Source organism: Hylobates moloch, unplaced genomic scaffold (assembly GCF_009828535.3).
Source record: "Hylobates moloch isolate HMO894 unplaced genomic scaffold, HMol_V3 SCAFFOLD_4, whole genome shotgun sequence".
Taxonomy (NCBI): Eukaryota; Metazoa; Chordata; class Mammalia; order Primates; family Hylobatidae; genus Hylobates; species Hylobates moloch.
In genome coordinates, this window is record NW_026652279.1 from 99,206,409 (window position 1) to 99,230,607 (window position 24,199).

Consider the following 24,199-nt stretch of genomic DNA (forward strand, 5'->3'; position numbering starts at 1 on the left):
TGGAGAGGATGTGGAGAAATAGGAACACTTTTACACTGTTGTGGGACTGTAAACTAGTTCAACCATTGTGGAAGTCAGTGTGGCGATTCCTCAGGGATCTAGAACTAGAAATACCATTTGACCCAGCTATCCCATTACTGGGTATATACCCAAAGGACTATAAATCATGCTGCTATAAAGACACATGCACACGTATGTTTATTGCGGCACTATTCACAATAGCAAAGACTTGGAACCAACCCAAATGTCCAACAACGATAGACTGGATTAAGAAAATGTGGCACATATACACCATGGAATACTATGCAGCCATAAAAAATGATGAGTTCATGTCCTTTGTAGGGACATGGATGAAACTGGAAAACATCATTCTCAGTAACTATCGCAAGGACAAAAAACCAAACACCACATGTTCTCACTCGTAGGTGGGAATTGAACAATGAGAACTCATGGACACAGGAAGGGGAACATCACACTCCGAGGACTGTTGTGGGGTTGGGGGAGTGGGGAGGGACAGCATTAGGAGATATATCTAATGCTAAATGACGAGTTAATGGGTGCAGCAAACCAACATGGCACATGGATACATATGTAACAAACCTGCACATTGTGCACATGTACCCTAAAACCTAAAGTATAATAATAAAATAAAAAAATAAAAAGAAAGAAAGAAAGAAAGAAAAAGATAATTTCAGACCTGGGAGGATTTTATTTCTGTTTTTATTCCTGGGAGTTACAAGGTACACAGAGCCAAATCTTGGAAGTACTGGACCCACTATACACACATCCAAGAATAGTAAAGCTGGAGGCGATTTTATAAAGTGGGCGTAGCGGAGCCCCTGATAATAATAGTGGGCGTCATACTCATCAGCACCAAAGTTTTGATGCACTGTGGTAATGTTTAGTGATATGTGGCCAAATCACAAAGTCCGTAGACGAAGGAGATCCTGAGCATGAAACTGAACATGAAAAAAGGCAGTAGAAGGCATATTGTTGTTGTTGTTTTCACAGAGCTACACTGATGTGCCTTTTACCATACAGTCCTTATTGTACCTACAGCCTCTACTCCTGAATTTGTTATGCATACCTACTTTAAAATTTTTTCAAATACATTTTTTTCACAAAATAGCTTAACATGCTGAATTTATGGAACAATTTCTGAATACCACAGATATCTCCATAAATGTTGGAAAATTGTTGGGTGATTACCTCATGAATTAAGAAAATATCCAAAAGAATATGTAAGGATACATCATTGATTTTGTTTTTAAGTATATAAAGGTCACCATTGTAAACATGAAAGAAGGTTCTTTGTGCTGATCATAGAAATGAACCACTAAAGTTGATTACCCATAGAGTGTGATACAGCATGTCATTTTAAAAAAAAAACAGCATTGAAGAGGAAAAACTACATTTACATTAATTATTTGAATAGTTTTTTTCACTTCCATGGTCTTTGTATTAGTAAACCTAAGTATGTAGCTGTGTGTGTGTGTGTGTGTGTGTGTGTGTGTGTAGATGGAGCCTCGCTCTGTAGCGTGTGTGTGTGTGTAGATGGAGCCTCGCTCTGTCACCCAGGCTGGAGTGGTACAGTGGCACGATCTCAGCTCGCTGCAACCTCCGCCTCCCAGGCTCCAGCGATTCTCCTGCCTCAGCCTCTCGAGTAGCTGGGATTACAGGCATGTCCCACTGTGCCCAGCTAATTTTTTGTATTTTTAGTAGAGACAGGGTTTCACCTTGTTGGCCAGGCTGGTCTCGAACTCCTGATCTCAGGTGATCCACCCGCGTCAGCCTCCCAAAGTGCTGGGATTACAGGCTTGAGCCACCATGTCTGGCCGTATGTAGCATCTTATATTTGAGATTTTCTTTAAAGAACCAAATAGTTCTTTTCACATCAAAAAAGCATATTTAAAAGGCAGGGATTTATCTTGGCTCATCTGAATGTTTTCCTAGTAGATTTTATTTATTGCTCTCCCCACCATATATCTACTAGAAAAGTAATGAGAATCACTTTAATACCTAAAACATAAATGTAACAAAGTGATTTGAGTAGCAAATGTAAAAGTAATGATGAAGTATGGTAATAAAAGCCTTGTGAAGATGTCCTAAAATACAGATTGCCTCAGTTTGTTACTTTTGTGTTTTGTGAATATTCATGTTTTATTAACATTCAGATCTGAAAACTGTGTTAGTAAGTGTATTGCTTACTTCTTTATCCCAAGAACTCGTAAAATAGCAACTGTCTGTGTGAGCTGTTCTCTGTCAGCTAATAATAAAAAATAGCAACTGTGATCAAAGCCAGTAATGGTTAATCCATTTAATCTTTACCTTGATCAATGGTACATGTGCTTATGTGGGATACATGCCAGGGTTTTAGTGCAATCTCTCTAAACAGTAGATTAATGACAGGTCTGTTTCCTAGTATCGGTTGCTCCTTAGGTGGTCCTTTTATTTCACGTTGCTTTCATATTGGTGGGAAGGACTGCACACTTAATATAGTAGCATTATAGTTTTATCATACTAAATACACCTGCTAGAGTTATTTTTAAATAAATATAGATGCCTTTTACGTGAGTTGTCAGGGAAATGCAAGTTAAAACCACAACATACTACTACACTCAAGAGAATGACCAAAATTAAAAAGACTGGTCACATCAAATGTTGGTGAGAATATGAAGAAACCAGAATTCACTTTGGAAAATAGTTTGGCAGTTTCTTATAAAGTTAAACAGATTTATTATCTCCTATGTGTTTATCCAAGAGAAATTAAAACCCACATCCACAAAATTGAGTTGTAAAAGATGTGTGTGGCATTTTGATTCACAGTAGCCAAAAACTGGAGCCATGAAAACACCTATCAACAGGTGAATGAATAAATAGTAGTAGATTCATGAAATGTAATAAAACGCAACAATAAATGGCAACAGACTACTGACAGGCAAACAACATTGGTGACTCTCAAGACCATTATGCCAAGTGAAAGAAGGCAGACACAAAAGAATACATACTATTTAATTTCATTTATTTGAATTTCTAAACTAGGGGAAACTAATTTAGGTGGGGAAAAAAATCAGAACTGTCTCTGTGGGAAGAAGAATAAAAGAGAAACCAGGATTGACTGGAAAGAGACACAAAGAAACTTTGTCAAAATTGTATGGCTGATATTTGTACATTTTAATATATGTATTTTTTCCTGAAGAGCTGTAAATAATAATTGGGAGGGGAACAGGGAGCAGGTAGAGGTATAGATGAGCCAGGAATGGCAGAATACTGATAATTATTGAAGATAAATAATGTTTATATGGTGACTTATTGTGGAATTCTGTTCATTTTACTCAAGTTTGAAATTTTCTGTAATAAAAATTTTTAAGAGGTTCCAGGGGAATAAGCACAGGGAGAAATGTTTGGATATTGAACTTGGCATTATACCATTTGATTGTCAACTTTAAAAATAAAAGGTAAAATAAATATAAAGCTTTTTAACTTTTTTCCCGAAAATAATTAAGTAGGGGAAAGGGGGGCATTGAAAACTGGCTGAGAGATTTAGAGAACTAGAAATAAACCACTTGCCTGAAACAAACATAATAGAAATAGCTAAATTCAAAATAATTAATATGGAATTAATTGCAGCAGTTTTCAAACTGTTAAATAGCCCAGAAAAAAATGGATAGAGATTTGTCTCCTAATTGATTTGAATCCGTAGTTTGGGATTTTGTCTGCATCTGATTTTTTTTAAATGCCTTCTTTTTTAAATTTGCTTTCCATATGAGGATTGATACAATTTGATTCTGAAAGGCAGGTAGGTTTTTTAATGTACTCAATTTCAAAGTACTATTTACAGTGTCCTAATTAGTAGAAATGTAAGTCTTTAAATTATTTTAATGCTTTATAAATGCATAAAGGGTAAAGGAAGACTATGTGTATGATATAAATAGCTTTTTAAAAACTGTAGGCCGGGCATGGTGGCTCAAGCCTATAATCCCAGCACTTTGGGAGGCCGAGGAGGGTGGATACGAGGTCAGGAGATCAAGACCATCCTGGCTAACACGGTGAAACCCCATCTCTACTAAAACTACAAAAAAATTAGCTGGGCATGGTGGCGGGTGCCTGTAGTCCCAGCTACTCGGGAGGCTGAGGCAGGAGAATGGCGTGAACCTGGGAGTCGGAGCTTGCAGTGAGCAGGGATCGTGCCACTGCACTTCAGCCTGGGTGACAGAGCGAGACTCCGTCTCAAAAAAAAAAAAAAAAACTATATACTTGAAAATGTCACCATAAACTAGTGATACAACTAATTATGAATAAAAATTATCTTGAAAGAAGGACAGCATAATCTTGAAGTTCTTATAGAGTGCCGCCTAAGAACATGTATCTATTAAGTAAACTAGCTTTCTTAGTAGAAGATTGTAGTAATAATAATGTTAATACTTTGTTATCTCTTTTGTCCTTTGATTCCTGCATTGTCTAAGAGAAAAAGATAATAGGAGTTATGATTAGAAAGAATTTAAGGCGGTGGCTCATGGCTATAATCCCAACACTTTGGGAGGCCGAGGCAGGTGGATCACAAAGTCAGGAGATCAAGACCATCCTGGCTAACACGGTGAAACCCCGTCTCTACTAAAAATACAAAAAAAAAAAAAATTAGCTGGGAGTGGTGGCAGGCGCCTGTAGTCCCAGCTACTCAGGAGGCTGAGGCAGGAGAATGGCATGAACCTGGGAGGTGGAGCTTGCAGTGAGCCGAGATTGCGCCACTGCACTCTAGCCTGGGCGACAGAGCAAGACTCCGTCTCAAAAAAAAAAAAAAAGAAGTTAATATTTAGCAAATAACTAGTATATATTTTATAACAATAAGTTGGCATCTATTTTTTAGGTTGTTTTGAAAAATCTGGTAGGCACACGTGTAAACTCATGTTTGCAATCTTTTTAGCTGCAGAAGATCATAAGTAAACAAGATGACTTGATGACGGTGAAAACTAATGAAACTGGATATCAGGTATGTACAGATGATTTCCAAACAGTGATTATTTATAATAGCTACTCTATTTTGTTTGTTCAGATATTCCCAATAGTTACCAATAGATTTGGTATCAGCAATTTAATTTTTTCAATACAGTCATGCACCACATAACTTTTCAGTCAACAACAGACTGCATATATGTGGTGGTCTGAACAATAGGCTATACTTTATAGCAGAGGTGTGTGGTGGGGTATACCATCTAGGTTTGTGTAAGTACACTCTGATGTTCGCACAGTGACAATCACTTAATGCATTTCTCAGCAATACATGACTGTATTTTAAATACATGTGCTATATTTACATGTTCCTAACTTCAGGTGGTGCACAGGAGTATGTAGGTAGAGCAGAATTTCCCTCCCATTCACACAGTTCTCCTCCCTGGGCAATTAGTACTTTCAGTTTCTTGTGTATTCTTCCAGAGAGATTTTATGCATATATAAGTATACATGTAAAGAAGTAAATAGATACATCTATATTATTTTTTCTGTTTTAATATAAGCAGTAACATGCTCTCCATTGTTCCACACTCTCCTTTTTTAACTTACTATATGTAAAGATGTGGGGTTTTTTTTTTGGTTTTTTTTTTTGGTTTTTTTTTTTTTTTGAGACAGAGTTTCACTCAGTCTCCCGGGCTAGAGTGCAGTGGCGCGATCTCAGCTCACTGCAACCTCCACCTCCCCAGTTCAAGCGATTCTCCTGCCTCTGCCTCCCAAGTAGCTGGGATTACAGGCACATGCCACCCACACCCAGATAATTTTTTGTATTTAGTAGAGACAGGGTTTCACCGTGTTGGTCAGGCTGGTCTCAAACTCCTGACCTCAGGTGATCCACCCGCTTCGGCCTCCCAAATTGCTGGGATTACAGGTGTGAGCTACCGTGCCCAGCCCGTAGTTTTTTTAAAAGCACTCATTCAAACAAATAGGGCAGGGAGGTGGGCATTGAACTTGGCAAAGAGCATCTACAAAAAACCTACAGCTAACATACTTATTGATGAAAGACTGAATTCTTTTCACCTAACATCAGGAGTAAGGCAAGGATGTTCATTCTTGCTACTCTTGTTCAATACAGTGCTGAAAGTTCTAGCCACTCCAATAAGGCAAGACAAGGAAATAAAAGGCCTACTGATTGGAAAGTAAGGAATGAAACAGTCTCTTTTTGTAAATGGCATTGTCTCTGTAGAAACCCCCAGGGAATCTGCCAAAAAAAATCACAAAACAAAACAAAGCTTCTAGAACTACTAATTGATTTTAGGAAGGTCACTAGGTACAAGAAAACGTACAAAAATCAGTCACGTGTATATATCAGTGAACACCAGGGACACAGAAATTTTAAATATAATACCATTCACAATTTTCAGAAAGTAAGGAAATCTCTTCAGCAAATGTTGCTGGTACAACTGGATATCTATGTGTAAAAGAATAAAGTTGGACTCCTATCTCACACCATATATAAAAATTAATTCAAATGGATGTAAGAGCTAAACTTATAGAGCTCTTAGAACAAAACATAAGAGCAAAGTTTCATGGCATTGGATTTGGCAACAATTTCTTAGATAATGACACTAAAATCATAAGCAACAGAAGAAAAAGTAGATATATTGGATTTCATCAAAATTAAAAATTCGTCACTTTGGGAGGTGGAGGTGGGCAGATAACGAGGTCAGGAGATCGAGACCATCCTGGCTAACACGGTGAAACCCTGTCTCTTCTAAAAATACAAAAAAATTAGCTGGGCCTGGTGGTGGGCGCCCGTAGTCCCAGCTACTCAGGAGGCTGAGGCAGGAGAATAGTGTTAACCTGGGAGGTGGAGCTCACAGGGAGCCGAGATTGCACCACTGCACTCCAGCCTGGGCAACAGAGCGAGACTCCATCTCAAAAAAAAAAAAAAAATTAAAAATTTGTGTTCATCAAAGGACACTATCAAGAGTGTGAAAAGATAACCAACATAATGGAAGAAGATACTTGCAAATCACATATCTAATAAGAGTCTATCAGTATATATAAAGAACTCTTCTTACAATTCAACAAAGTGATTAACAACCCAATTAAAAACTGGACAAAGGACTTTTACTATTTCTCCAAAGAAAATAGGCAAAAACAAGCACATAAAAGGATACTCAGCACCTTTAGTCATCAGTGCAATGCAAATTAAAACCACAGAGAGATATACAGCCATCCAAATGACTAAAAACAAACCACTGACACACCAGATGGTTGCAAGGATGCAGAGAAACTGAATCACTCATTGCTAGTGGGAACGTAAAACCACCACTCTGGAAAATAGTGATTGTGCTCCTGGGATTGTATCCCAGAGAAATTAAAACCTATGCTCGTACAAAACTTGTACACGAATGTTCTTAGCAGCTCAGTTGGGCAGCATCCAGCCCAAACTGGAAACAATCTAGATATCTTTTGTTGAATAAACTGTGGGACTCCATTACCATGAAATACTGCTCTGCAATAAAAAGAAACACAATTGATATGGCAAAAGATAAAACAACCTGAATGAATCTCCAGAGAATTATGCTGAGGAAAAAAAAAATGCCAGTACCTAAAAGTTACAAACTGTATGATTCTGTTTATATAACATATTTGAAATGACAACATAATGGAAATGGAGAATTCATTAATTGTTGTCAGAGGCTAAAAAGAGGGTGGGAGCAGGAGGAAAGCTGGTGTGGCTATAAAAGCAACATGAGGGATCCTTGTGGTGAAGGAATGTTCTATATATTGACTGTGTCAAGTTGTGATATTTCACCATAGTTTTGCAAGATGCTACCATTGGAGGATACTGAGTAAAGGGCAGAGAGGATCTTTTTGTATTGTTTCTTACCATTGCGTGTGAAATCTATAGTTATCCCAAAATAAAAAGTTATTTTCTTTAATGGTCTCATGAGAAATACTTATTTGTTCCTTGGGTTATCAGTTCTTCTAGACTGGGTTTTTGTGCCTTTTGCCTGATTTGTTCTTTTTCTATTTCTTGCTACAATGTCTTTGTATAGTTGTCATGCCTTATATTTTCCTCATGCCCATGCTCTATCCAGACCCTCTCTGCTCTGGTAGAGCACAAATGAGATTCTCCTTAATACTCTTCCCACCATATCTGGAATTGATTTATCTTTTCCCCTGAGCTGCAGGTGCTGCATTTTGCTCCACCATTTTGTTTACTAAAGGAGAGAAGGGAGTTCCCTGGTCTAAATGTAACCCTTACTGGAGCATCTAGACTCTGCTTTCTCTCTGTGATTCTATTAAAATGTTCCAGATCACAGCCCACTCCACCCTCCAAGGTATATCCCACCCTGTGGGCTTCTGATTATTCCCTCAATTTAACATAGTGCCCTGAAAGAAGCCGTTGAAGCCCTTCTTCACTCTGCTGAAGTCCCACCAAGCTCCAGGGAGGAGCGTCTACTGAAGAGTTTGCCATGACTTGTCTCAGGGTTGTCTTCCCACCCTGTTAAGCTACTTATCGCAGAATTGAAGGTTTTAATGAATTCCTCCTAAGGAATTCATTAAATGAATTCCTCCTAAGGAATTCATTAAATGAATTAATGAATGAATTAAATGAATTCATTTAATGAATTCCTCCTAAGGCAGTAATCTGACATTCTGAGAAGCAGCGTCGGGGTGGTGGTAGGATTAGGAGACATGCTAGACTATCCCACACCTGAGTCTAGTGTTTCTCTGACTGCTCTTTTTCAAAATTGTGGCTTAAACTTATACCCCCTTTTGTTGTTTGGTTGCTGATTTTTTTTTTTTTTAGCAGTTTTCTTATTTTTGTTATTTTATTAAAGAATTAAAGAAGAATCTATGAATCTGCCTCACTCATTACGTTTAATGGAATTCTCACCTGTAGATTTTATAATTAGGAAAAGCAAGTGTTTTGCAAATATTTCCAACATTCAACAAAAGCTCAAAGACTTTCTTGCTTTAACTCTCTCAGTGCTGCTTCATTAGTAAAGGCCTGGAGATCATATTTTGAAGTAACATTTATTTCACTATTCTAAACTTCCTTTTTGGCCTGATCTAAGATCTTGTTTCATGCTGAAGTCCACCTTGAGTATTTTAGCCCTTATTGTTTGTTGCCTACTTGAACAACGATGGTTATGGAGTGTTATGCAAAATAACAGAAGGAATGGCTCTCTCCCTCTTTTTTTTTTTTTTTTTTTGGAGATGGAGTCTGGCTCTGTCGCCCAGGCCGGAGTGCAGTGGCTCGATGTCTGCTCACTGCAAGCTCCGCCTCCCGGGTTCACGCCATTCTCCTGCCTCAGCCTCTCTGAGTAGCTGGAACTACAGGCGCCCGCCACCACGCCCGGCTAATTGTTTTGTATTTTTAGTAGAGACAGGGTTTCACTGTGTTAGCCAGGATGGTCTCGATCTCCTGACCTCGTGATCCGCCCGCCTCGGCCTTCCAAAGTGCTGGGATTACAGGCGTGAGCCACTGCGCCCAGCCGACTCTATCCCTCTTTTACAACTTTTGTTGTTGTTGTTATTGCTGTAAGAAGAATCCTTTCTGGATATTATTCTAAGATTTCTACTCTACAGATTCTATTTTTATTCTTATTTATAATTATTTTAAATTATTGTAATTTTTTAATAGGAAGCAATAGTGAAAGAAACTGAAATTAACACAACTCTTCAGATGCATTTCTTTGGAAAAAGAGGACAAAGAAAACTTCATTATAAAGAATTTCGAAGGTAAATGCAAATATTTACATTCATTTAGGGAAATTTTATGGGTAAGAAATAAAGAGAAACAGAATATATTCTTTTCCTAGAACTGCAGATCATAAAACTAAAATACTGTTTGTGGATTTTGTGGATCTGTATAGTATTTATCTCTGAGAACTAAACCTATGAAATAGAAACTAAAATTAGTATGCTCAAAATATTCTGCATTATTATAGAAAGTAATATCTGTTTCATAGAATACAATAATTCTTTTTAGTAACTTAATGTTTGCAACAAAGAACCATGCGCCTAGCGTCAGTTGTTCTTTAGGCAAAACAAACCAACCCAACTTAAAACAACAACCGTTTATTATTTTCGTGAGTCTTTGAGTCAGTTGGGCAGTTCTCCTGATTGGAACAGGATTGGCTGATCTTGACAGTACTCTTGCATTTGCAGTCCGCTGATGGCTTTGCTGGCTGCTGGCTTTTCTAAGATGGTCTCAACTGGGACACCTCAGCTCTGCTTCATGTAGTCTCTCATTCTCTAGCACAAGGTTTGGCAAACATTTTCTGCAAAGGCCTAAAGAGTAAATATGGTCTCTGTCACAACTACACAACTCCATGGTTGTAGTGTGAAAGCAGCCATAAACAGTACATTAACAAATAGACATGGACATGCTCCAGTAAAGCTTTATACTAACATTAATTTTAAGTACGTGTTTAACCTCCCTAAGCTCATTTCTTTATCTAAAAAGTAGACATAATAATGCTTACCTTATATGATTATTATAAACATTAAAATACAGTGTCCTGTCTACCATCTTCCCAATGATAATAATGCCATGCATAGTGAGACAGTGCGCCTCCCTGTGCTACTCCACTAACCAAAGTCTTAAAACAGATATCAAAAAGCAGTGCAGAATAGTGGGGAAAAACAGACTTGGGAGGCAGGAGACCTGCATCTTATTCAGCTCAATCTAGTTTAATAAAGATTTATTGAATGTGATATATGCTATTATGTGTCAAATTACTCCTCAAACACTAGGGATAGTACCTTCTGGAAACTATCTAGTAAACATGCAGAAAAACATTTAAATACATTGTAGTCAGTGCTTTCTTAGATAAATAGGGTATTTGGGTAACACAGAAGATCACTTAGTGTACCCTGTGTTGAAGGTTGGGACTAGGTGATCAGGGAAGGCTTTCTAGAAGAAATACTAAGTTGAATCTTGACAAACTAGCCGGGATTAACAGGCAAAGTGGTTTGGGCAGGAGGCATTTGAGGGAATGATAACACAGCAAGAGCAAAGACGTAGAGGCATGAAAGTGTATGGTTTGTAAAGGAAATTAGAAGCAGTAGAGTTGATAAAGTAGTAAGCATAAGGTGAGGAGAATGGAGGCTTGGAAGTACGAACTTACCTGTGTGAAGGTTTTATACACCATAAGATAGAGGTAGCTTGTTGATTAACTCAGTGATGAGAGGCCCTGAAGAAGGCCACGTGAAGGGTATTTGGTCAGATGTGCCCATCACTCTGGCAGCAGAATAAAGGATAGGTTTTATGAGAGAGAAAACCATTCAGACATTCCAGAAAAGAAATAAGAGCCTTGGGCCGGGCGCGGTGGCTCACGCCTGTAATCCCGGCACTTTGGAAGGCCGAGGCAGTGGATCACGAGGTCAGGAGACCGAGACCATCCTGGCTAACATGGTGAAACCCCGTCTCTACTAAAAATACAAAAAATTAGCCAGGCATGGTGGCGGGCACCTGTAGACCCAGCTACTCGGGAGGCTGAGGCAGGAGAATGGCGTGAACCCTGGAGGCGGAGCTTGTAGTGAGCCGAGATCGCGCCACTGCACTCCAGCCTGGGCGACAGAGCGAGACTCCGTCTCGAAAGAAAGAAAGAAAGAAAGAGAGAGAGAGAGAGAAAAGAAAGAAAAGAGAGAAAGAAGAGCCTTGAACTAGTGTAGTGGCAATAAGGATTTTGAAGTAGAAAAGATTTCCAGACACAGGAGATAAAATTGTAGGGCTCAGTGATTGATTATATTTAAGGAAGGAAGAAGAATGCATGAAAATCCAAGTGCCTCCTGCCCTTCAGCCTGGGTGACAGAGTGAGACTCTGTCAAAAGAAAGAAAAAGAAAAGAAAATCTGGCCGGGCGCGGTGGCTCATGTCTGTATCCCAGCACTTTAGAAGGCCGAGGCGAGCGGATCACGAGGTCAGGAGTTTAAGACCAGCCTGGCCAACGTAGTGAAACCCCGTCCCTACCAAAAATACAAAAATTAGCCAGGCGAGGTGGCAGGCACCTGTAATCCCAGCTACTTGGGAGTCTGAGTTAGGAGAAGTGCTTGAACCCGGGCAGCAGAGGTTGCAATGAGCCGAGATTGCATCACTGCACTCCAGCCTGGGCAATGGAGTGAGACTCTGTCTCAAAAAAAAAAAAAAAATCTAAGTTTCTGAATTAGATTTTTTCTAATCCCACTAATCCCAGTTTACCTGATGGCTACACTGAGTCATTTAAGCTCTCTAGAACAATTTTTTCAACAACATTTTAAACCATACCTCTTCTTGTATATTTAAAATATCACTCAATGTTTTTTAAAGTTCCAAAAATATCATAATTTAAAACAAGGAAAGCTATTATCATAATACTGATATTGTCATATTACTGATAATTTTTCAAACCGTATTCACAGAGATACTAATACGTCACTCCACTTCACTTTACAGTTCCCCAACTCGTTAACTTTTAAGGTTGCTTCTCACCTTACTTTTCTTCAATGGGAATGATTTTATTTAGAATTCTTACTTTAAATTTTTTTAAATTAGTTCTTCTATAAATTATGGGCCCTGTGAAATTTGTCATACCATCATGCAATTTTTGTAATCCAATTAACAAAAACTTTAAAAATGAAATTTTTCAAGAGCTTTCTTAGATATTGCAAAGTGTCCCTAAAGATAAAATTGTAATTATACTAGGCTGGAATTTACGGCAATCATAAGATATCTTTTAAATTTTGCTAAGTCATAAAATAACAGAAAATGGCTTCCAATAATATTTTCAAAAGCTTGCACTAACGTACTAGCCAAATTAATCATTGATATTCCACGAAAATGGTTTCATATGTATTATTTGGAGCTTATACTTTTGTGTTTCTGGGAGTATAATTTTATAACATGTTTAACTGATGATGTAAGGAGGCAAAGGCTGAAAATACAGGAGTGACAGGGTATCACTAGAAGAGCAAGGTCCCTGAACAGAAGGAAGTACAGGAATATAGGTGGGATTCAGAGTGCAGCCACTGACAAGAAAAGGGACTCCCTGTCCGTTGTGACAGGAAGAAGAGGGTGGGGAAAAGGATGCATGTGGATGCTGTTACAATTTTTAGTGACAAGAAAATGAATGAATTTATTAAACAATGATTTCTAGTTTCTGTAGGAAGCAGGGGCAAAGTCATAGGCTGAGGATAAACAGAAAAGACAGTGAAAATGAAATAGCCTCTATGTAAAATCAAAAAGATACATTTCCAGGCTAGCAGAAGAGTGTCTGTAAGGGTCAAGGACCCAGTTGAAAATGTGCACCATGAATTTGTGCAAATACCACTATGTGCAGTTAGTTATAGTATGGTTTTCTTTAAGCCATACTTGAAGAAGACCTCTTGCAGTCCATTAGAGCTGAGGTTGTGGGTGAGAAAGTGGAAAGCGATTAACAGCGGAGGTTGGAGCTGGGCGCGGCAGCTCACAGCTGTAATCCCAGCACTTTGGAAGGCCAAGGCAGGCAGATTGCTTGAGCCCAGGACTTCGACAGCAGCCTGGGCAACATGGCGAAACCTCATCTTTACAAAAGAGATGCGTGGGGTGGTGTGCACCCGTAGTCCCAGTTACTTGGGAGGCTGAGGTGGGGAGGATCACCAGAGCCCAGGGACGTTGAGGCTGCAGTGAGCCGTGATCACACCACTGCACTCCAGCCTAGGCAACAGAGTGAGACCCTGTCTTTAAAAAAAAAAAAAGTGGAGTCTGGGCATGAAGAATGAAAATGAAAAGATAGTTACATATCATCCTCAGTACCATCACAGCGACTGGCAGGTACTTACATGGTGCATGGCGTCTTTCTAAGTATTTTCCATATGTGTCATCTCACCTATCCTTACAAGGTGAGGTAAGTGTCTTCTCTTTATAACTAGAATCTGATGAGGTTGAGGGACTTGTTACAGGATCACACACTTTAGAAACTGAAGAGGCGAGATTCAGGTTTCTCATGAAAGGTTTAGGTGATCATGTAGTTTCTGAAAGAGTTCCACAGTTCCCTGGTAGGTGGTGGGTGCACTGAATGGGTTTTCAAGTACCAGACTAGGTTACCAGAAGGACAGTTATATTCAGTAGATACTACCACGGATCAAAAGAAACTCATCAGTTAAAGAAAAATTTGACACTTGTTTTCTGATTTTTTTTTACTTATATAACTAATCAAAAAGATTTTCCAGCTGAAATATCACTTAACCGTTAAAGTAAAAACCACAATGTAATTTAATTCTGTCTCAGAATTTTGGTGTGCTTTTATTGTTATGAAAGCAGCAGATAATTTAAATTGTGAGAAATGAGTTTTCTATCAACCTACTACATATTGTTCTGGGGGAAAGCATTGACTCTTGGGCTACTCAGGCAGCTCCTGATGGCATTTACCCGCCCTGCATCAATGCCTTTTGATTTTGTTGTGTTTTTCTGGTCTTTTTTACTCTTCTCTCCTACTCCCTTTGGTGGTTTTTCTTCTTCTGCATTTCTTTTTTCTTCTTTTAAACTCCATGATTAGCCTTAAAGATAGTGACCAGAAATAATCCCTGAGTTTATTTCTAGTCTGACACATTTGACCTCATTTTTTATTCCAATGAATTTTTAAACTGAAAATAAACCTGTGACTTAAGATATATAATAGTTAGAGGGAAGAAAATTGGCTTCTTCTCATCAGGAAAAATTGGGGAGGATATTGATACTGATGTACTTTTTAGGGCTGAGATTGTTAAAAATTCTGAAATGCCAATTATTAGTTGAGGATTTCTGAGTTTCATGAAGCGTTTTTATAAATTCAGAGGTGTCTAGAGGCAGTGGTGTGCTAGTAAATATGTTTAACAATCATCTGTCTCAGGAAAAACAGCCTTGATTTGTAGTGTTTGCCAATTAGTAGTATAAATAAATAAATACTCTACCATGCCAATATCAAGCTCCCCTGCATGAAGCAGAGGTGGGAAGACATGCATGATGGACTCACAGCCTGTACGCGCCACTCCAGTGCAACACTGCCTAAACAATTCCAATAAGGAAAAACAGATCTCTCCCGTTGTTTCCAATTAACCCACTAATTTATAAAGTATGTAATTTGTTCACAATGTGTCTGGCAGCCTTATCTACTATAAATTTTCCAATTCATATATGCATGTTCAGATCATGTTCCAGACTTTCATGTTATAACAAGATAATATGATTTTAGGCTTAAAGGGAAAAGATTATCATCATAAATGGATTTATATTCATTAAAAGTAGTGTAATTAGGTAAGATGAAAGTAGCTTAATCCAGACAATGTATAGTTTAACAGCAATTAAGTTTATAATATTTCAGCCTCTGATAGAGGCTCGCATAGAGCCTGAAGAAAAAAGGGAAAGAAACAAGTTAGTAATGTTTTTATACCCTATCTTCTGCTTGCCTAATTCAGTGTGCACTCATTTGCAAGTAAAGCATACATTTAACAGTTCTAATAAGAATCAGTTGAATGTCATTACAGTATACAGGGCAGGAAAACTCAACAAAATAAAAGGCAAAGTATATCAGTAAAATATTTTGTTGCTCTATCAGTCCAAATTTGAAATGCTTCAAGTTTTAGATAAAGTTCTGCTTTGACCCAGAAAGAAACATGGCATTGATGAATCCGTGTATTCAGTACACTCAGAAAATGTTTTAAGTAACAAACTCTTGCCTACCATGTAGACAGAGGTCTAAGATCAAACTCCTCCTTCATGCTTTTAAGATTTACGGGATAAATGTAGAACTTCAAGCAAGTCATTTTTTAAGTGATGATTTTTCTCCCACTGAACTTGAATGTCCCTCTTCTATCACCCCATGTATATTTTCATTTGAATTTGACATGACAGATAGTACCGATCTTTTAACATGTGGAAAAGTGAATAAAGGGATCTGCAATGTATTAAAATTCATGGAGATGATAATACTTTTCACATGATTTAGGTTATAAATAAATCAAGTGCAACGTTTCTGGGTTCATGTTCAAAGAAGATATATTTTAATCTGATATCTTTTCGACATGTCCCTTTCCTGGGAAGCCATTGATGACAGTTTGGTCGAAGTGCCATGTTGTTTTTATAAGAAAGGAATGTTGAGTCATATCGACATGTATTATTGTCAAAAAGATTATGTTTTTAGATAGAGCTAAACTTTTGATGCCAAGCCATTGATTACACTGATTAACTTTGGTATTTGAAAAATATTAGGAAGTAGTAATTATGATTAACATTCTAAAAGCAGTGTCCCACCTCAATTTTAAATTTATCTGATTATTGATAATTTTTCTGTATTGGAAAAAAAACTAGTTTCCATGGAATTGTTGTTTTCTCTGGATGTATCAAAGCAACATTTTACATATTTTTTTAAGTCTTTAGGTTTATCAAAATGTAGGTTGCCAGGTATAACTTACACAAACAAGTTGAGTATAGAGAGTTACTGATGGAAGCCAGTGTTGGACTTAATCAGTTTCTCTGCATCCTCCCTCTCCCCACAATCCTTGCACAGCACTAATGCTTCATCCTGCTCACCATCAGGAGGCAGCCACTCAGTAGGTAATAGTGAAGGTACTTTGCAGACCCGTTTACAATATTTAAGGTTGAATGCCACTAGTTACTTTACTAATTTTGTATTTTAACATTTAGATTTATGGAAAATTTACAAACAGAGATTCAAGAAATGGAATTCCTTCAGTTTTCTAAAGGTTTGAGTTTCATGAGAAAAGAAGACTTTGCAGAGTGGCTACTTTTTTTCACTAACACTGAAAATAAAGATATTTATTGGAAAAATGTGAGAGAGAAGTTGTCAGCAGGAGAGGTTGGTATACCCTTTTATTATGCATGTGATAAAGATGATATAATAAGTTAGACATGTTTACATAAATAAAGTAACTTCTGAATTAACCACGACTGTGCTACCCTCGATGGTATATAAAATCAACTTGAGGAATGTTCTCTACATGCTCTTTTCCTGTGAAGGAAAACTACTGCCTAAGACAGAATCAGTGTAGCAATTACAAGTTTTCCATTTCCGGTAAAGTCAAGAATAAGACAAGTATCACCACTATTATTTAATATCATTCTGGAAATCTTAACTAGTCCAAATTAACAAGATTATTTAAAAGAGTATAAAAATGTGAAAGGGGGTAGTAGTTGTCTTTGTTTTTATGTGATGCAATTATATGCCTAGAGAACCCAAGAGAATCCAGTAGAAAAACCGTAGAAACAATAAGAATTCAATAAAGTACCTGTCACGATGCTAATATATAAGAAGCAGCAGCTCTCCTATATACAAATTACAAGTAGAAAATGTAATGACATGCATATGTGTGTGTATATATATACGAGATGTATGAAATGATGATTGCCAAGCTATTAATAATTATTCATGTACAGTGGTGAGGTTTCAAGTGTTTTTTACTTTCTTTCTTTGTACCTTTATGTATTGTTCCAAAAAAATGTTTACAATGGACGTGTATTTTATGTAACTTTTTAAAAAGTTACTTCTGTTATAAGAAAAAAGATAATAAATTGCAATAGAAGAACCCAGTTATAACTGCAAGATAAATATATAACAATTAGAAATAAATTTAACAAAAAAAAAGAAGAAAACTTAATAGCCTTGATGGATATAAAAAGAAAACTTATCTAATTATAAGACATCCCCTATTATTGAATAGAAAGTCTTAGAATTATAAATACAGCAATTCTGTCTTCAGTTAGTCTATAAGTGTAATGGTTACATTAGAACAGCCCAAGTTTACTGCAGTTACAAATTAACCCTGAAATCCCCCTGGCTGACACTGAGTTTCCTGCTCAGTCATTTCACAGTTCCATCATGGGCTGATAGGAGTCTCTGTCTGCATAGAGGTCTAGACCCATTCAGGGGTCTAGACTCTCTGAGGCTGTGCCATCTTGGAGTTACATCATCTGAAAGAAGTACCACGCTCAGAGGCTGTGGCAGGAAAAGAAGGAGGGGAGTCAAAATCCAGCAACTAAATGTTTTGGCCTGGAAACATCACATGACACTTGGCTATTGGCCAGACTAATCACATAACCCCACCTGAATGCAGGGAGGCAAGGAACTTCAGTCTTTCATACGTGCAGGAATCAGAAAAGAGCCAGATACTGGTGAACACTCGTGGGTTTCAATAAAAATACCATTGAATTCTTGGGAAGAAACTAGACAAGCTATAAAACTTTATATGATCACGCCTGTAATCCTGGCAGTTTGGGAAGCCAAGGTGGGCAGATCATAAGGTCAGGAGATCAAGACCATCCTGGTTAACACAGTGAAACACCGTCTCTACTAAAAATACAAAAAATTAGCCGGGCATGGTGGCGGGCACCTGCAGTCCCAGCTACTCGCGAGGCTGAGGCGGGAGAATAGTGTGAACCCAGGAGGCAGAGCTTTCAGTGAGCTGAGATCGTGCCACTTCACTCCAGCCTGGGTGACGGAGCGAGACTCTGTATCAAAAAAAAAGACTTTATATGAAAAGAATGTCAACATATTAAAATATATTATCAAACCTTGGTAACTAAAACAGTTTGTTACTGACAATGAATTTGACAGACTCCAGAAATAGACTTAAGCATATGAGAAATTTAGTAATTATGAAATAGTATTTTAAATTAGTTGGGTAAAAGAATTATTAATAAATGGCATTAGGATAATTCACTGGCCATCTGAGGGAGAAAATGAACATAAATCTTTACACCATTCATTACTCTAAAATAAATTTTGGATGAATCAAAAAATTAAATGTTGAAAAAAATGAAACTGAATAAGTCGTAGAAGAAAACATGGAAAATGTTTCATCTTAGGTTATATACCTTTCTAAGCAAAACCCAAAACCTTTCAAAGAAAACTTGATGAAATACCTAAAAGTTAAAATTCTGTTGCCTTACCTCATCCCCTGCAAAAATTATAATCAGAGTCAAAAGAAAAAGTTAACAACATGAGGAAGGGGGAGATACTGATAGGTAAAGACCAATTTTCTTAATTTATAATGGGATCTTTAAAAATCAGTAGGGATTGGCTGGGCGTGGTGGCTCATTCTGTAATCCCAGCACTTTGGGAGGCCAAGGAGGGTGGCTCTCTACAGGTCAGGAGTTCGAGACTAGCCGGGCCAACATGGTGAAACCCCATCTCTACCAAAAAATACAAAAAAAAAGTAGCCAGGCATGGTGCCACACACCTGTAGTCCCAGCTACTCAGGAGGCTGAGGCGGGAGAATTGGATGAACCTGGGAGACAGGCTGCAGTGAGCCAAGATCGCGCCTGGGCAACAGTCAGACTCTGTCTCAAAACAAAACAAAACAAAATCAGTAGGTATCAAGAACTTTAAATGGTCTGAGATTTTTTTCCCTATTTAATACATCATGAGAACTTGAAAATCAACATGTGAATAACTGTAAAGTGTCTGAAATTTTATCCCTTTGCAAGTTAGCCTGCACAGTTTCATGGATGTTTGCAGAAGATACAAGACTATTGAGTCAGACACAAAGAATTTTATTATCGTAATGTAGCAACAACATGAGTAACATATTTGTGTCAGTTGCCCCTTGCCTCCCAAGCCCCATGGGCATGATGCTGAGAGGCCCAGGTAGATGCTGCCCACAGAGCAGATTCACATCACAGCTGAGGACCCTCATCTTAGTGGTCTGAATGTTTGGTAATGGGCAGTAAACAAGCCTTCCTGAGCTTTGCCGCAGTGGGAGGCATTGTGTATTCATGATACCGGACAGTAAGCAAAGCTGTCCTGTGCTCCTGAGGAACAGTGCTGTCCACTATACAAACAATTCTGCCTCAGCCTCCTGAGTAGCTGGGATTACAGGTGCATGCCACCATGCCTTGCAATTTTTGTATGTTTAGTAGAGATGGGTTTCACTGTGTTGGCCAGGCTGGTCTCAAACTCCTGGCCTCAGGTGATCCGCCTCGGCCTCCCAAAGCGCTGGGATTACAGGTGTGAAAACTTGAAGATATAATCTGGAACAAAAATGCAGTCGGTGCCTCTGATAGATGTACAGAAACGTGAGACCTAGCTGGGCACGGTGGCTCAAGCTTGTAATCCCAGCACTTTGGGAGGCCGAGGCAGGCAGATCATGAGGTCAGGAGATTGAGACCATCTTGGCTAACATGGTGAAACCCCATGTCTACTAAAAATACAAAAAATTAGCCAGGCGTGGTGGCGGGTGCCTGTAGTCCCAGCTACTCGGGAGGCAGAGGCAGGAAAATGGCGTGAACCCAGGAGGTGAAGCTTGCAGGGGAGCTGAGATCACGCCACTGCACTCCATCCAGCCTGGGTGACAGAGCGAGACTCCATCTCAAAAAAAAAAAAGAAATGTGAGACCCATGGAGAACAGTCTCGCACAGTAAGTTACCTAACAACCCATTAGAAATCTGGGCAAAGGACATAAACAAAACACAAGAAGAGAAATCCACAAATGACTAATAAGCATGTGAAAAATGTTTATCTTCATTCACAATTAAAGACGTACATATTCAGGCCGGGCCTATGGCTCACACCTGTAATTCCAGCACTTTGGGAGGCCGAGGCAGGTGGATCACCTGAGGCCAGGAGTTTGAGACCAGCCTGGTCAACATGGTGAAACCCCATCTCTTCTAAAAATACAAAAATTAGCGGGGTGTGGTGGCGCATGCCTGTAATCGCAGCTATTTGGGAAGCTGAGGCAGAAGAATCGCTTGAATGAGGGAGGCAGAGGTTCTGGTGAGCCAAGATCACGCCACTGCACTCCAGACTGGGCGACAGAGCAAGACTCCGTAAGACATGCAAATTTAAACATTAATAAAATACCATTTTTCATCTATCAGAAAAGCAGACATCAAAAAAGTTGTACCCAGTGCCTACTTTGAGGTCATGACAGAAGCAGCCACTCTTTTATTTGTGCAGATAAATACACTGGTTTTTTTCTTTTTCTTTTTTTCCTCTCTGCCTATCATCTTGTAAATATACTGTTAAGAGAATAAAGCAAGGTACAGAAATATGTGAAGAGATTGTTCCCATTGTGTAAAACAAGGAGATGTGCGTGTACATGTATGCACTTTTGATAAGAATAGAATATCAGCCAGGCGCGGTGGCTCACGCCTGTAATCCCAGCACTTTGGGAGGCTGAGGCGGGTGAATCACCTGAGGTCAGGAGTTTGAGACCAGCCTGACCAATATGGTGAAACTCCATCTCTACTGAAAATACAAAAATTAGCCGGATGTGGTGGCGGGTGCCTGCAGTCCCAGCTACTCGGGAGGCTGAGACAGGAGAATTGCTTGAACCTGGGAGGCAGAGGTTGCAGTGAGCCAAGATTGCAACATTGCACTCTAGCCTGGGTGACACAGCGAGACTGTCTCAAAAAAAAAAAAAAAAAAAAAAAAGAATATTTCTGGATGGAGACACAAGAAATTGGTAACTCATGTCTGGGGAATAGAACTGGGAATCAGAGTGGAAGAACTCTTCATCATTTATCCTTCATGTTTGAATTTTTAACCATGTGCACATATTACTTTTTCAAAAACTTTATTGAAATATTTAAAAATAAAAATTTCATGAAGTCACAAAAGCTGGAAACCAGTGAACCTTGAGTAAGACCGCACATTACAGGGCATGATCCTCAACATCCTACAAAGAGAAACATTTTTTTTCAGGCAGGGAAGAATTTACTTTCATATTAATAATTTTTGGCTGGACACAATGGCTGACACTTGTAATCCCTGCACTTTCTGAGGCTAAGGTGGGAGGATCACTTGAGCCCAGGAGTTTGAAACCAGCCTGAGAAACATAGCGAGATCTCATCTCTACTAAAAATAGAAATAAAAACATTAGTTGGGTGTGGTGCTGTGTGTCTGTAGTCCCAGCTACTTGGGAGACTGAGGCAGGAGGATAGCTTGAACCCAAAATTTCAAGGCTGCAGTGAGCTGTGATCTGGACTCCAGCCTGGGTGACAGAGTGAGACAGTCTCAAAAACAAAATAACAACTAAGAGAATTTTCATACTTTGTTTACTTTTGTTTGTTTTTGAGACAGGGTCTTGCTCTGTTGCCCAGGCTGAAGTGCAGTGGTGCAATTAGCTCACTCTAGCCTCAAACTCCTGTGCTCAAGGGATCCTTCTGCCTAAGCCTCCTCAGTAGCTGGGACCACAGGCACATGCCACCGTGCCTGGCTAATTTTTGTATTTTTTGTAGAGACGGGGGTTTCACCATGTTGCCTATCTGGTCTCCAACTCCTGAGCTCAAGCAGTCCGGCCACCTCAGCCTTCCAAAGTGCTGTGATTACAGTCAGGAACCACTGTACCTGGCTTTTATTGTTTTAATGGAAAAAACTGAGCTTTCTTTTAACTTTTTTATTTATTTGTTTGTTTTTAGACAGAGTCTCACTCCATCACCCAGGCTGGAGTGCAGTGGCGCAATCTTGGCTCACTGTAGCCTCCACCTCACGGGTTTAAACAGTTCTCCTGCTTCAGCCTTCCAAATAGCTGGGACTGCAGGTGTGCACCACCACACCCAGCTAATTTTTTTTTTTTTTTTTCTTTTTCACCATGTTGACCAGACTGGTCTCGAACTGCTGACCTCAGGCAATCTGCCTGCCTTGGCCTCCCAAAGTGCTAGGATTATAGGCATGAGCCACAGCACCCAGCCCGTTTGTTTGTTATGTATTTTTTGAGACAGAGTCTCGCTCTGTTGCCCAAGCTGGAGTGCTGTGGTGTGATCTCGGCTCACTGCAAGCTCCGCCTCCTGAGTTCATACCATTCTCCTGCCTCAGCATCCCAAGTAGCTGGGACTACAGGCGCCTGCCACCACGCCTGGCTAATTTTTTTGTTTTTGTATTTTTAGTAGAGAAGGGGTTTCACGGTGTTAGCTAGGATGGTCTCCATCTCCTGACGTCGTGATCCACCCGCCTCTGCCTCTCAAAGTGCTGGGCTTACAGGCATGAGTCACCGCGCCCACGCCGTTTGTTTTATTTGTAAGTGATCAGATTTTGAAGTCAGATGGACCAAGGTTCAGATCCTGATTGTTCCAGTTAGTAGACTTTGGGCAAACTATATAACCCCTGAAGCGTTACTTACCTAAGACTTAGAGATGCTAAGGTCATACACGTTATAAAGGGCAGAACCGGAATTTCAGCGTTAAGTCCATCTAACTCCAAAACCCTGTGCTCTTACTCAGTGCTATGTCCACTAATAAAACTTAGCAGAAGTGGACCACTTAATAGAGTACGTTAGTCTCTTCAAGCTGCCACCTCAAAACACCACAGGCTGGGCAGCTTAAACAATAAATTTATTTCTCACAGTTCTGGAGGCCAAGAGTCCAAGATAAGGCACCAGCAGGGCCAGTTTCTGGTGAGGCCTCTTGCCCAGCCTGCACACAGCACCTTCTCACTGTGCCCTTTGTGTGGCCATTTCTTTGTGTACACAGAGAGAAAGGGACAGAGAAAGCCCTGTTGTCTCTTCCTCTTAGAATGACACTAGTCTTTACGATAGAAAAGAAAGTTCATAGTTAACTTTTATAAGATTATTTAATGTACTTACAAAATTATAATAAAAACTCTTACTTTATTAGAGCATTAGTTTGGATGAATTCAAGTCATTTTGCCATTTTACAACCCACTTGGAAGACTTTGCTATTGCCATGCAGATGTTCAGTTTAGCTCACCGTCCTGTCAGACTAGGTAAGTTATATGAAAAACCATTTAATTTTTATCATTTATAAACAGTTTTACTATATTCTCCAACTAAATGCTACCAATCAAGGAACAAATTATAAGTAAAAATAGTTGATTGACCTTTTAATTCAGTGTGGTTATTCTAGATTTAGAATACCAGTACTCCAGTTTAATGGTTACTTTCTATACTTTTATTTTCTCATTCTCCTAAAAAGAAGGAAGAAGGCCAGGCATGGTGGCTCACGCCTGTAATCCCAGCACTTTGGGAGGCCAAGGTGGGCGGATCACAAAGTCAGGAGCTCAAGACCAGCCTGGCCAACATGGTGAAACCCCGTCTCTACTAAAAATACAAAAATTAGCTGGGCTTGGTGGCAGGCGCCTGTAATTCCAGCTATTCGGGAGGCTGCGGCAGGAGAATCGCTTGAACCCGGGAGACAGAGGTTGCAGTGAGCCAAGATCATGCCATTGCACTCCAGCCTGGGCGACGAGCAAGACTCGTCTCAAATATATGTCTAGAGCATTGATTAAAATAGCTCATTTGTCTTGCAGTGACTCTCCTGA

At 39.2% G+C, this 24,199-nt stretch overlaps 1 protein-coding gene across 2 annotated transcripts in view; it reads left to right on the forward strand.

Moving 5' to 3' along the window:
* MICU2 (mitochondrial calcium uptake 2) overlaps nucleotides 1–24,199 on the forward strand; it is a 113,224-nt gene that overhangs the window by 86,220 nt on the left and 2,805 nt on the right. Inside the window, exons 7-10 of one of the 2 annotated variants that reach the window (XM_032150666.2) lie at nucleotides 4,925–4,990; nucleotides 9,611–9,708; nucleotides 16,612–16,783; nucleotides 23,536–23,644. In XM_032150666.2, coding sequence (XP_032006557.1) covers nucleotides 4,925–4,990; nucleotides 9,611–9,708; nucleotides 16,612–16,783; nucleotides 23,536–23,644 — 445 coding nt within the window. The remainder of the gene's footprint in view (nucleotides 1–4,924; nucleotides 4,991–9,610; nucleotides 9,709–16,611; nucleotides 16,784–23,535; nucleotides 23,645–24,199) is intronic. The other variant, XM_032150667.2, reaches the window with a different exon arrangement.